Here is a 14,765-nt window from a genome sequence, read left to right as displayed (position 1 = left end):
ACTCAGATTATTTAGTACAAATTTGCAGATACGTTAGGTCCTCTGTGCTGAATGACTGGTTTCTACTGAGAACTTATCTTATACATCTAACGTAATTAGGTTACAGGTAACTTAAGGGGGGTGGAAACCCTCAGTGACACGTAAGTATTTAAAAAGTAAAAACTGCCATCATACAGTGAGACCATCACATGACTCTCAGATCCGACCATGATGTGTCCTTTAATCCGGGTACATCCCACCGCTGCTGAATCCCCCGGCTGATAGAGATACACATCACACATCTCCTTTACGTTCTATGTTATGTATTAGGCCCCCCCAATATAGATGAATAATACAGGCTGAGCTCAATTCACTAGATGACAATCTGAGTAAGAAAATAATATTATACAAAACAATAAAGTGAGTTTTATATGTGATGTTAATAATCGATTCACTGTGTTGTTTCAGCATCTGGACATCATGCCAATGATGGACCTATAAAAAGGGATTTTTTGGGGGGTCTAAAAAGTGTACGAGGGCCGATTTACGTACCTGTCTAATTCACTAGCAGCCTCTCCAGCATGTTAATCACTCTATTTAAAAAAAATAAAAAAGATTCAAAACACTCTTAGGGGCATATTCAATTAGGTTTCCGGTCCGCGGTAACGCACGTTACTGTGAAAGTGCGCAGGATTGACGCAATAACGCAGATTTTCCTACGCAATCCTATGGGGTGCACATAAAATCCACTTTATTGCGGTACCGCGGATTGACTTTGCGGCCCGTTCCAGCGCGTTACCGCGGACCGGAAACCTAATTAAATATACCCCTTATAGTTTAAAGAGAAGGCTGACTTCTGGGAGTGTAGTTTTGGGGAAAGACTTGGAAAATAATTACAAAATCTCCTTTTCGATATTAACACCTCATCAAACTAGACAGATTTGGATTTGTCGTCAATTTACGCCGGGATGGCAGATCTGCTTTACCTTATTTTATGCTGTGAAAACGCCGTGTGGGGTTTCTAGAAGACTTATTTATTAGTTGAGGATTAACCTATTACAGGATTTAAAACTCATCCCTATGTAAATTCAGTTAATGTTTCAAGATGATTACTAAGCCTCTATTGTATGGGCGGAATTCACCATACAGGCAAACTAGGCACAAGCCTAAACTAGCACAGTACCGGGGGCGCACCGAAACATTTTTACCTTGCTTCTCTTTACTTTTAATTTTCTACATGGGGAGTCGGTCTTTACAAATCACTTATATTTCCAAGTAAACATAACAGCAGGGACCCGAGCAGGCATTACAATGAATACTCTGAGGCGGATTAATTTACAATAGCTAGGGCAACATCCAATGGGTACAGTATTAGATTAATCCCAGGGTCTACAAACTGCTAGGTGCAAAAATAAAATTGCAGAGAAAATTGGTTTGGGGAACGCCAGTTTTTTTCCCAGCAGAGGGATCTTACATTAAATCAAATGTATCCATCTCCCTTAATCTAGGTTAAGACTGTAGTTGACTATACAAAAGCATGGGTTGCAAATATACTACAGTCAAACCACTGCTTGGTTCAGGTTCAAGGGTCACATATAAAAGTTTAGCTGTTGTAACAGGAGCCCCCGGATAAATCCTAACACGTTAACCCCATCTCAGATCTGTGACGAGTGGCAGCTACAGAGTTATTAAAGCTATAATCAGTCATGCTGCTGTAATTCACAGAAATCTGAATACAGCTGATTTTGCTATCTTTATTTAAATACATTCTCAGTATCTCTCATGGGGTTATCTTTCCTGAAAATGATGTTTACAAGAAACAATTAATAAGAGATTATTAGGCAAATTGTTGATGGGAAGAGAAGAAAAACATACGGTATACCCCAATCTGACGGTATACCCCAATTCATTTATTGCAGAAGAGAGTCTTGTCAATGTTGTTTGATGCTTTAATGTTATAGTATCTCCCCCAAATATTAATCCCCTTTAGAAGCTTGCAGGTACAGTACAGAACAAGAATCGTTACTGAAAGGAGACATTTTCCTTGAAATTGGTTTATAAACACTACACAAAAGCCTCAGAAAGACAATTCTACCAGTTACATACCTTTAATAACCTTGTCCTTTGTACATATTCCACCTTATGTCTTCTTGAAGCATTCCTCCTGCCTTCCCCTTACGTCTCCATCTCCACTCATCTGTTACCGGTCTCCAGGTATGGTCGCTCAGTTGATTGGCTTCTATTGTGTAGGCTATCGATTAAAACACAGCACATGGAATTTCTCCGGGAGGGCGAGCCGAGGCTGTGACAATAGCAAAGTGATTGTCCCTTCAGTTCCTGAAACCTGCTGGTGTCAAATTTGTAGAGTAAGTTATATGCAAATACAACTGGAGACAAGGAAACATTGTGCTAACAGAGGCGTTCCCAGCCCAGGATGGAGCAGGAATACACAGGTGGAAACACGAGACTGTGAAGCTCATTTGTCCCTCTGATAAAGGGAGGCCGGGCATGCTTTGCATGTCACGGTCATTAAAGTAAGTCAGTAAGTAAATTGTAGGTTATTTTGGTGAACTTGCAATACAATAAAACAGGATTACAATGTAACCGTAATGTGTCTTAGAATTCAGTAACAACATAACCGGAACACTATCCTATCTATCCCAATAGGACTAAAGCAGATCAGGATGTATACCAGTTTGTGTAGCATATCTTGCGTGAAATATCACTCTGCTCATGCCCAGAAAAGCGGCTGCACCTCTATGCAGATTTGCGTAATTCCGGCAGTGGGATTCTGGGATTGAAGAGACGTTCCAAAGTAGGCCAGTACAGTACTGGAGGTTGCCCTGCTCTCCAGGGAGGTCTCCCAGAAATGCTGGAGTCTCCCGGACATTCCGGGAGAGTAGGCAACTTTGCATTAAAAAAAAAAGCAGCTAATGAATCTCTAGAGACTGAAGTGTCTTTTACATTTCTGTCTCCATTACTGAAATCATGTGTCTTACCTGTCAGTCTTTCATTAAAGTGTATAGAGCATTCGCAAACAGCCAATCACAAGCGGCTCAATATCGCTGCCGATCATCATCAGCCTGCTCTTGACCTCCTCGCAAATAATGCGGCTTGGACATACATAAATCATACTTACCAACTCTCCCTGAACGTCAGGGAGACTCCCTGAAATATGGGTGATCTCCCTCACTCCCTGAAGAGTCTGGCATTCTCCCTGATGCTAAACCAGTACAAGACGTGGATGGCTTCGCCATCTGTGGCATGATGACACAGTTGAGAAATTGTGTCCTATGTCCATCTATAGATGCCTATGGAGGTGGCCATTTTCATGGAGACCAAGATTTAAACAAAGACTGACAGGTAAGACAACATGACTTCAGTAATGGAGACAGAAACGTAAAAGACACTTCAGTCTCTAGAGATTCATTAGCTGTTTTTCTTTAGCACATAGTTGCCTACTCTCCCAGAATTTCCGGGAGACTCCCGCATTTCTGGGAGACCTCCCGGGAGAGCAGGGCAACATCCCACTTCTCATCCCCGCAATAGATAAGTGGCGGGGGGGGGCTTAATGATGCAAATATCATGTAAGGGCGGGGCCAAAATGACGTAATTTGTCAAGCCCCGCCCCCGCACACCCACCTCCCCCGGGATCTCCCTGAAGCCAGCGAGGAAAAGTTGGCAAGTATGGGAATTAGACTGTAAGCTCCTATAGGGCAGGGGCTGATGTGAGTGAGTTCTATGTACAGCGTTGCAGAATTAGTGGCGCTATATAAATAAATAGATGATGATGATGTCCGGCTTTTGCTCCTGACACTAGAGAAGTAGCTTTCCATCTAAACAAATCCTGAATTCTCCAGCCATTTTGGAGTGGATGGACCTCCCTGCTCTGTTAGTCGTGGGAGGGGATGTAGATTAGATATGAGAACCTTTGTTTGTAGTACGATAAATCATGCATCTATTTCTGTATACCAGACAATACTTTCTATGTATAACATATATCTCCATTTCTTCTGCTTTTCAGTTATACATTACCATGCTCTTATTACTGGTTTCTAATCACACAGAAGAGGGGAGAGTGTAACTGAACTGTGATTGGAAGTTATGGAGAAGATTGTTGGCAGTGAAGGGGTTAATTCGGTTACAGTACTGTACCCTTGTGTATTCAGCATGCAGGGCAACAGTTCTGTTTGCTTATCAGGAATTATGAGATAATAAAATCTATGGCCTGGAAGCAATCTGGGTTTACACACCTTCTTTAACAGCCAGTAACTCTTATCGCCTGTTTATCAGGTCACCTCAATTGCTTTGTTCTACGTCATTGCTAAATTTTTGCACTTTACACCCAATTACAAGTCCAGTTATGTAATTCAGTTGTAATCCTTGTTTCTAATGCACCAACACATTAAAAAATAATAATAATTTAAAGCAACTACCCTGGGGTGAGAGGATCTTACAATACGCAGAGGTCAGAGAGCTCAGAGGGGCGTTCCAAAACCTCTCTACTCACTACATAATGTGACATGTGACTGTGGTTCCCATGGTAGTCACGTTACACTGTTTAGAATGATAAATCAATAACAGAGGCATGAAGAAACAAAGCAAGGAAAAATGGTAAATACCAAGATTCTGGTTTATGACTCTCAATTGGATACAATGGTATCCGGAGAGCAGCTTTTGTGTCAAATCCCAGGGCAACACAATAAATCACTCTGCTTGATGATATAAAACATGGCTAAACAGCACAGAACTGAGCTAGGGGAAATGGAGTATATTTGGCAGAATGCCGGATGTCATGAACAAGCCAATAAGTTAATGTCACCTGGTAGTGGAGACGATTTTGAAAGCTGCACTAACACCTAGGAAAATATTTTCATTGGGTACCCCCTCCCCCTAGCTGGAACTCCAGCTGATTTTCCTGGGGCTCTGCTGTTCTGTAATATAGAAATGGTATGTCTGAGCATAAGGACCAATCAAAAGCCACAATGTCTTGGTGAATACCTCACCTGATTGGATGGCTAGATCACCTATCCAATCAGGTGCTTTCAATGTTTCCCTGCGGATGGTCTCTCCAGGATTCTTTTATAATTCTACAGCCAGCATAGACAGATATCAAAACTTAACAGAAGTCCCAGTAGAGGGACCCCCTTCCCAAACTGCTACATAGAGGTGGACGGTAGGTACCTAGCAAGGGGGTTTATCCTAAAGTGGACAACCTCTTTTAAAATCATCTATAGCTTCTGACAGAACAGTATGTCTGCTCACAAACTATACCATTAATCGATACATTTAACAATGTTTTTCCCAATTATGGGGGTCCATGGACATTAATCTACTATTGAGTGCTGCATGAGATGTTGGTGCATTATAAATAAAATAATAACATAATTAATTTTCAAATGGCAACAAATATTGGCGGTGTACAAATGTAAGCAAAAGTGCGCCAACAGTTCCCTAAGGATCATTACCCGCTGACATTTGGAAAATACCGGTGACACTGCAGTGTCAAACTGTAGTGGAAATACAGCTCTCATGCTTCTAACCCGGATCAGGGAGGAGGAAGGACCAGCGACCGAGGAGTTAAGAGGTATTTAACTGCGTGCTGCTGGTCATTATGTATACAGATAAGAGAGGAACCTGCCCCAAACCTGCTACATGTTATGTTTGCTCACTATAGAGCCCTTATCTTTGTAAGTGTCATTGTTTTGACATCAAAAATGTATTTTTACAATCGTAATAGTATTAGGTTATGTGTTAGTATTAAATATTATCAGTTTCCAGCTTTGGGAGAAAAAAAACTTTGAGCAGCAATTCTCTAATGTGAAGCCAAAGCAAATATGTAATGTGCTTGTGATAATGCCGAACAAGACTAATGTCACAGGGCTGACGCCCAGCCCTAAAAGTAATGCCCAGTAAGATGCCTATCAGGAACAGCAATGCCCAGCGTGCTGTCCATCAGGAACAGTAATTCCCAATAAATTTGTTAGTAGAGGAAATAATCAGTAATGTCCAAGTAGATGCCCATGACCATAATGTAGCATCAAGTTACATCAGCATCAGAAGGGGTAATGCCCAGTAAGATACCCGTTAGTAGTAATGCCCTGTAACATGCCCATCAGTAGAAGCGTAACTCCCAACACTTGAGATCTCATAAATTGGGACAGGGGGAGTGGTCACATTATGATAGAGGCGTGGTCATATCACAATGGAGGCGTGGTCATACTCCCTGGGGGGCGTGCCTAGTGATTTAAAGCGACAGGCTGCCCTTTAGAAACCTCCCCTTCCCTCCAGACACCCATACAATGCCGGCCACATGTACCCGCTAGCAGCAGTGAACGGAAGATAGATCCCATATTTCCCATGCCTGGAACAAACATGTCCACTAGCGGGACAAAATAAAATCTAGGACATGTGGGGAGATTGAGAGAATCAGAGACCAACAGTCAAAAGAACGGACAGTCCTGGAAAAATCAGGTCAATTGTAGTTTTCAAACATATTTATATCATACTTGCCAATTCTCCTGGTTTGTCCGGGAGACTCCCGAAATTTGGGTAGGTCTCCCGGACTCCCGGGAGAGCAGGCAAGTATTCCGCATACTGCCACTTACCCGTCAAAATGACGTTTCGCGTCATGTTGGCCCCGCCCCCGCGAGAAACCATCATTTCCGCGGGGGCGGGGCCAAAATGCCCCTCCTGCCCTCCAAACACGCCCCCTGTCCGGGATCTACCGGAATTTACTTTTCAAAGGTTGGCAAGTATGATTTATATTAATAAACTTCTCTCTTTTTGGTAATGTTGTGGATATCACCATTGGTGCAGCAGGTACAGTGCAGGGGGCCATGTGGATAATGGTCCGAGGGCCCCGACTTCCCCCTCCCCGCAACGGGACCCTCAGTTCGCTAGTTCCGCTTCTGGGATATCCAATATTAAACCCCAGCATGCACTAATCTCAACTGCCCCCTTTTGGAGCAATGAGAGGTATGCATACCGAATATCAAATAATTTTTATTTTTATTTTATTTTTAGAAAGCATCACATTATATTTTACATAAGGCAGCCAGCATTGTTAGGACCTAACAAGATTAAATAAAAAGACAAAAACAACAATACTACTCCCCACAAATAAACAATGGAAACAGGCAAGTATTATACTACAATAACTTACACTTAGGTTATAAAGTATTAATGCCCAATAGCAGAAGAAACCCAACTCTACATTCTGGTATTGCATAGACTTGCTCATATTTTAGACAACAGATTCTCATTGCATGGTTCAATAAAGTTTGTTGAGGTGGACAACAAAAAAACCCAGTGTCACCACTTCCTTTGATCACTAGGCTACAAGGACGCGGAAACCCGGAAGTGGAGAAGCCGGAACACAGACTGGCAGCGCCATTACCTGTCCTCATTGTGTGGGAGATCTGTGTGATATCTGTACAAGGCTGAAGGCTGAAGGCAAGTCCTGCACTGCAGAGTGACAGTGTCTGTTATGTTGTGTGGCTGAGAGTCCTTATTTACCTGTGCAATCTGATTTTTTTCTTTTAACTGACCCTATTTGCTTGTGTTGTACTAGAATATAACTAATACTTTGCAGAATTCTTAATAGCAATGCATAATGCAATATGTTACTCAGTTCTTGCACAGTTTTAAAGTGGGTTGATTGTAGCACTGCATTTTGTTGTTTATAAATCAGTTTCTTTGAGGGTAAAGAAGGAGTGTTTTATAGTAATGGGAATTCCCACATTTATTATCAAACTAGCAACATTGCTGTGAGAATGCATAAAAAAAAATATATAGTAAAATGTATTTATCATGTTACTTTAAGTAGTTAGATTATTATTATTGTTTATATAGCACCAGTCATATTACACAGTGCTGTACAGATTATATGTAATTATTCACATCAGTCTGTGCCCCTTTGGAGCTTGCAATTGAAATTTCCTGTGACATCCACGGCTGACAAGTGCAAAGCAGGGCTGGAAAAATCCCTGGTGCAACTATAACAAGAACAGACAACTAATTTTTAGGAATACTTTCCATTGAGGTCAAGGGATGCTCATATTCCCTGGCTGCTAAAAAGATTTGGCTCCTAGATTTCACAGACTGGCTTCTGAATTCTGCATTAGTTTGTCCGTCCTTTGTGTAAACTGCGCAGTGTTTGTAAACTTACATTTAGTAACTGGTTCCTGTTTTTTTGTTTGGTTTTTTTTCTCTCTTTCGTTTACAGATTTAAAGAAATAATTGGAAGCCCATTTAAGTCCAATAGTGAAGTGCTCTGTAGATTTAAAAATTAAAAGTTTGTTCTTTAAAACGGCTTAATTTGTAGCCTGGTGTTTGCGAGTAAATTGCACTCTCTGTAATTCACATATTTGAGGATTTAGGTTACCGTCCTCTAAATTACCTGCACAGTGCATAGAATTCACAGCGTATCAAACAGATGGTAGTCATAGTACTGATGGCTCCCAGCCAGTTCCCCAACGACATTAATGAACGCTGTGTCAGATTATCTGTTCAACACAAGATTTGTATTTAGAAAGGATTTTAAGCTCCAAAACCTAGCAGGTTAAATACGCTGCTTGATGCCCAGAAGATTTTCTAATGGTACAACTTTTTTTTTTATAAAAAAAACATTATTTTACTAAATTTAAAAGCATCGTGCATTTATTTTATATCTTTGAACGTCAGATAAAGGGTCGCCAATATTTTTTACATGCACTTCCTGTAGTACATATTGACGCACACAATACTTGAACTATATTAGGCTAATATTTATCACGATCATTATTTTATTTCAGATTTTATTGTACACCTTTTATGGTCAGTTAGTGCCTCAATCAAAACACTGCAAAATCTTACAGCTAAAAGTATTAAGTTAAATAAATAGTTTGCTCAACAGAAAAGGTCATTTGTTTTTCAAAGACAATTAAAAGGAAAAAAGATAAAAACTTCAATTGCAAAAATAGTTAGTTTTGATCATGAATAGTGTCAGTTGTCATGTGACCGGTAGAGAAGAAGAGGTGCAAGTGGTAGATGGCGTTATCCAGCCAGACCTCCCGGTTCTCCTGCCGAAGAGGCGCAAGTTAATTCTACATCTAGATTTGAACGACACCATCCTGGTGTCAGATTCTGCTACAGGCCAAGGCTTAAGAGCTGCACTCAACTCCTACCTGAGCTCCGTCGTTTGGGGGAAGCTAAGTGACACAGGTAGGTACCACATAACCACGACTATTTGTGCATCCCAATCTCTCACCCATTTTAATTTTATTATATAAACTGTTAAATGTTCATTGAAAGTCTTACTGGTTCCCCATGTCTCTGTCTAATTTGTAAAATGAATATTATTGTGTTCTTTCCAATTATTATTGAATGATTTGTGGTTTTGTATAATGTTTCACATCTGATTTGCACTACACTGTTTGTGTCTCTGCGTGTGCAATAAAGTTGTGTAAAACTAAGTAATGTGTTAACTATTAATGGTCAGATGATGGATAATTCTGTTAGTGCTGTTTCAGCCAGTTAAAATCGTGCTACAGATTATTAGGACATGCACGAACTATAAAGGGTATATATTTTTTTAATTTATATTAAATACTGCCATATTTAAGGGAGGTATACACTTGTTTTTTTAATTACCCAATATCCCCTCTTTGGGGACCCTTACCGCTGCCAAATGACCTTGAATATTTCGGCATAGTTCCTGAGGAGATTTCGTATAATAATAAGAGATGATTGGATGGATATCTTACATACAGTATTGACAACTTTGAAAACTCCAAGGAGACGTTGCTCGGAGGATACCGTGCATTTGTCCAAAACCGGTGGGGGGTCTCTGGGAGGGAGACCCACCATTCTGCAAGTGTTGACATTTTTATATACAATTAGCTACATAGTTTGACTTTTAGGCTAATAATATGGTTTAATCCCAGGTGAATGGCAATGGCTGAGTGACCAACCTTCGTTGAAGCCTCCATGTGAAGAGGCCATCAACTATTATACCCAGTTTGGTCGCGATTGCAACTTCAGCGACACTGAGATAGGACAACGGTTCAGAGGGGTCTTTGACCGTCACATTAAGCTACTGGAGTGGCACGGAGAAGCGGACAAGATGTTCACACAGAAGGGGGAGGATGGAAAGTGCTATCACTTTATCCTTCCGTCTTTCTTCCACTTTATGGAAAGTCTCCACAAACAAGGGAGGCAGTTTTCTGTGATACTACGGACGTTCGGCACGGACCTCCCTCGTGTGTTACAGACCGTTCACGCTGCATTCGATGGGAAACATCCAAATTTTCCTCAACTGCAGCACGTGCCGGTACATTTATCAACCTTTCTTATGGTATCTGACACGGGCGCTTTATCCGAGCACCTCTAGAATAAATACCCTCCGGAGGGGCAGGACAGTAAGCGTTACATGTTTCTACGACTCTTTCCCCTCACCTCGTGTCAGATGTAATTCTATTGGCTGTGACATCATTGTAGCCAATCAGAAGATAGCACAATGTGACCTGTTGCATTGGGAGCTAGCCTCACGCCAGAGTGATGTCACTAGTTCCTTATGAGTTGATAGGTTCATGACTGTAGGGTCAGCTGAAAAAATGGCTACCGCCACCGACTGTAGGGGGTGGGTACAAATAACTTTTGAAAGCGGTGTTTAGCAGCAATGCGATTGATTGTGTTTTAAAGATAAGTTACATGTCCCCATTGAAACACTGTTATGACAAACTACAGGCAAAACATTATTTTTTTATTATTTTTTTTTAAATTTAATTTTAACAATCTTGTCAGGCTGAAGTTATACTAAAGGAATAGACAATTCGAACTGGAATCTGGCATAACAGATCCATCTCTTGACCAATTATGAGACCGAAGTAACAAAGTTTATAGGTAATGGGGGGATACCTTGAAGGAGGGTGTGAAATTGGGGATGAGGTGGTGGCATGACCATGGGAAGAGATGTCATCGTCACCATTTATTTATATAGCGCCACTAATTCCGCAGCGCTGTACAGAGAACTCCCTCACATCAGTACCTGCCCCATTGGAGCTTACAGTCTAAATTCCCTGACGGACATAGAGAGAGACTAGGGTCAATTTAATAGCAGACAATTAATCTACCAGTATTTTTTTGGAGTGTGGGAGGAAACCGGAGCACCCGGAGGAAACACACGCAAACACGGGGAGAACATACAAACTCCACACAGATAAGGCCATGGTCGGGAATCAAACTCATGACCCCAGTGCTGTAAGGCAGAAGTGCTAACCACTGAGCCACCGTGCTGTCTAACAGAGTTTACATTTTTCATGAAGAGCTAGTGGATATGATATTATAAAACCGCAGAGACTGCATTTGGTACCCAATATGAGATTTTTACCATGTGAGGTTTAGTCCCTCTTGTTTTCCCCCAACCCATTGTCCAAATTGCTAAACAGCCTGCTGTCTTGCCCCTTCATCCCATAGATTGGCCAGACCCAGGTGTCAGGGAGCCTGAGAGTCAGACCTTATAATCTACAGCAACTCTGTTCTTTATTAGAGGGGGCGAACTGTTCATTATGTAATCTCTTATTCCCAGCTTGATGTCGATCTGACTGCGGGAAGGATACGATGCAGTAAGAGGGAGACTGTGCTGACACATGGGTCTGATCGCATATCTAACAAAGCAAAGGAGAGGAATATTTATAATTATTTCAGCGGCATGGCCGGGATCGGAGGGTTTCAGGATCACTTTGACTGGTAAGATACGCCAAGAAGCACTACAGACTAAAGCGAGTGACGCATTAATCATAAACCGTGGATGTGACATGAAACAGCAGTAAACTGTTCCTCTAATGGAGGAGATAGCAGTACAGCTATGAGGAACGCTGACTGTAGCTGAGATAAACATTGACGTAACACAATGTTAATGTAATGTACGGTACATGGTGAACTTGGTAATCTGTGAGGACCCTGATTCAATTTACTTTCTTTTGCTTTTAGGTGGGCTAGAAATAATTTCAGCAGCTCCGGAGGGAAGCCTTTCTGGATCGACCCTAATGATTGTGAAAATCAACATATTTTCATTGATGACAACATCCGTTTAGGTGAAGAGGACACGATTGTTAATAGTAGGGTACGTTTCATGGATTGCTGTGTTATAATATTTGCATGGCTTCAATTTAATGACAAGAATGTATTTCCACTTCCTAGTCTCTACAGTTTTTCTCTGTCATTTTCTGTAAAAAAATGGATGGCTGCAATGTTATTCAATGGAATTACTGACCAGGGAGAGTAGATTTATCAAACCTTCTAAAATAGGAAAAGTGTAGTTGTTGCCCATAGCAACCGATCAGATTCTCGCTATCTTATCTGTGCATTCTAGAACACTTTGGTTGTAATCTCATTGGTTGCTATGGGCAACACCTCCACTTATCTTTTTGCAAGGTTTAGTAAATCTACCCCAAGCATCCTACTTAGCAGAAGTTAGTTTCCTTCAAAGAGGCTTCTATTGTATTTTATACTTTACAGTAGTATATTATGTATCCTCTTTATATAAGATCAAGAAAAACTATTTGAAAAAAACCCCCAAACACCTGCACTTGTTTCGTGCTCTTTTGATAGTAGCTTTCAGGAACAGAGCTGGGGGGGGGGGGGCGGGGGGAGGTGAGACGTGGATCTCGTCCAGAGAGCAGAATTCTAGGACACAGAGACAAGTTTCTACTTGTTTGATACACGTAAACGAATGTCGTCATGTTCATTTGGTCGACGGGTTTAAAAATGTCGAGATTGTGAATGTCGACAGTCACAATGTTGACATAAAGCATTCGATTTAAACCAGCGATACAGTAAAACAAAATAGACCATTCCTGATGCCTCTTATACAGTGACTGTATGAGGAAAGATTTGTGAGACCATAAACTATTTCAGGAACATTATCGTAAATCGGTTCAGTCATCGAACCTGTTTCTCTTTAGGGGGTACAGGATGGGCACATCCATCCTGTGTATTGCTCTTAGATATGATAATAACAATAGGAGACTGGATGCTTTGCAGTGATTCTTAGAGGCTGACCTGTCTTCCTTTATCCGTTTCAGGTGCTTCTGGGTAAGGATGCCAAGAAGGTCCCCACCTCCGAGCTATACGACATCTGTTTGGTGCAGACGGACGTCCTCCGGGCCATCGCAGAAAAGGATTACTTTCTAGACTGTGTTAGAATGTGCGAGGATAATTATGAGCGTTACCTCCAGAACTTTAAGCTGGAATAGTATGAGGCGTTGCTAATAGAATAATTATTTTCTTATTTATATTAATAAGAACCGATACATTATTTATTCAGATTGTTACGCACTATCCTGTTACCTAAAACTTATTTTTCGCTCTCTCAGGGAGTTTTTGCATTTATAAAATGAAGTTTACTTTTCTTACTAGATTAGCTTGTGACCATAGAACATAATATGCACATAGATCTATAACATGCCGCTGAAACTTCTGTTACCCTGCTGTTGTACCAAGAGCTTACATACGCGGCTTATATATTATTTGTAAAACATGGAATATGTTATACTATAATGTTACATACAAGAAGAATGAAACTGCCCCAGGAAATTCTCTCTGGTGGTTGTTCGTCCGCAATATATTTGTTACAATTTTCGCACCAGTTGCGGCTCACAACATTTAACTTGATTATTTTAAATAAGGGCTGGATCCAGAACTTAAAGTGTAGTGTAGCCATTTTTTCAGCATCCCTCCGCCCGGCGCCCGATCAATGGTCCCTTCTCCCGACAAGGACACATGTTAAGTTTAAGCACCCTGACGCTCTGTAGAGAGGTCAGATCAGACGGCTGCGTAGGAGTCTGTCCTCTGGATACAAGAAAGTGCTCAGGGCTCAAAGTGTTTGGATTTCACAATTCACCTCCTCCTTCTCCAGCGGGAGAATTGGCGTTTAATCGGGCCGGGTGCGAAGTTTATTATATATGACTATATCAGGAGTAGTACTGTTACATCACATCAGATTGAGCTAAATAAGATGTTTAAGTCTGGTTTCTGCAATGTGTGTAAAGTGTGTACCAATAAATTATATTGCATCTTGCGTTCTGTGTTCCCATTCTTTCAGTAGTTTGTGTGTATTATATGTGTTACACTCAGTGTCTGTGTAATCCATTGGCTGATTGCTAGATGCTGGTTTGTTTCTGGCTACAAAGCAAGGGAAAGCTGCTGGAACGGACTTCACAGTGATCTGACCTGTCAGCATTTCATACGCTGTGACAGGACTAGGCGTTCACAGGTGACAAGGTTAAATGTATACCTAGATACATATTTGAAAAAAGATGGATGTAGTAACTTTGTTTCATATAGTGGTGCATTTCGCATCTAAAACTTCCTGCATTAGTGTGACAAGCGTCTCATATCACTACTTTGTGCTGCTGGGGACCCTGCTCCTTCCACTATATAACTCTTAGTCTGTGGCTTCCTGCTGCCTCCATTCCCCTCCTTACATCATGTCCCTGCCCCTGTCACATGCAGCTCTGTCCTCACTGACCTAATCCCATGAGTGGACAGGACACTGCCCCCCACAAGTTTGGCACACCGCTCTTTGATCCTATTGGCTACAGGCTGCAATATTTCCGCCCACTTTACAATTGTTTACATCCTGATGAGCAGGATCTGATAAATGGTCACACACCCTATATGTCCTGATATAACATACATTCTGTGTATCTCAAAATCATCATAGCTGAGACAGACTAAATACTGGATTACGTCTGCATTACTGTGGCCCTGTCGCACACTATTCTTCCTCATCCTGGTGTATT

At 41.3% G+C, this 14,765-nt stretch overlaps 2 protein-coding genes across 5 annotated transcripts in view; one reads left to right on the top strand and one right to left on the bottom strand.

Annotated features, from left to right (window-relative positions):
- The window catches only part of LOC142099729 (uncharacterized), a 79,265-nt gene that overhangs the window by 15,114 nt on the left and 49,386 nt on the right, over positions 1–14,765 (bottom strand). For 2 of the 4 annotated variants that reach the window (XM_075183543.1, XM_075183542.1), the window contains exon 2: positions 2,086–2,326. The gene's annotated coding sequence lies outside the window, so the exon portion shown is untranslated. Of the gene's footprint in view, positions 1–2,085; positions 2,327–2,671; positions 2,899–7,144; positions 7,215–14,765 lie in introns of those variants that run through there. The other 2 variants (XM_075183544.1, XM_075183541.1) reach the window with 2 other exon arrangements.
- Positions 7,315–14,041, top strand: LOC142099728 (uncharacterized). The gene is made up of 6 exons (XM_075183540.1): positions 7,315–7,427; positions 8,207–9,183; positions 9,906–10,291; positions 11,549–11,709; positions 11,953–12,085; positions 13,047–14,041. Exons 2-6 carry the CDS (start codon positions 8,955–8,957, stop codon positions 13,215–13,217), a joined length of 1,080 nt encoding a protein of 359 aa, XP_075039641.1. The 5' UTR covers positions 7,315–7,427; positions 8,207–8,954; the 3' UTR covers positions 13,218–14,041.

The sequence above is a fragment of the Mixophyes fleayi genome, chromosome 8 (assembly GCF_038048845.1).
Source record: "Mixophyes fleayi isolate aMixFle1 chromosome 8, aMixFle1.hap1, whole genome shotgun sequence".
Taxonomy (NCBI): Eukaryota; Metazoa; Chordata; class Amphibia; order Anura; family Limnodynastidae; genus Mixophyes; species Mixophyes fleayi.
This window is presented reverse-complemented; position numbering and strand designations above follow the sequence as displayed.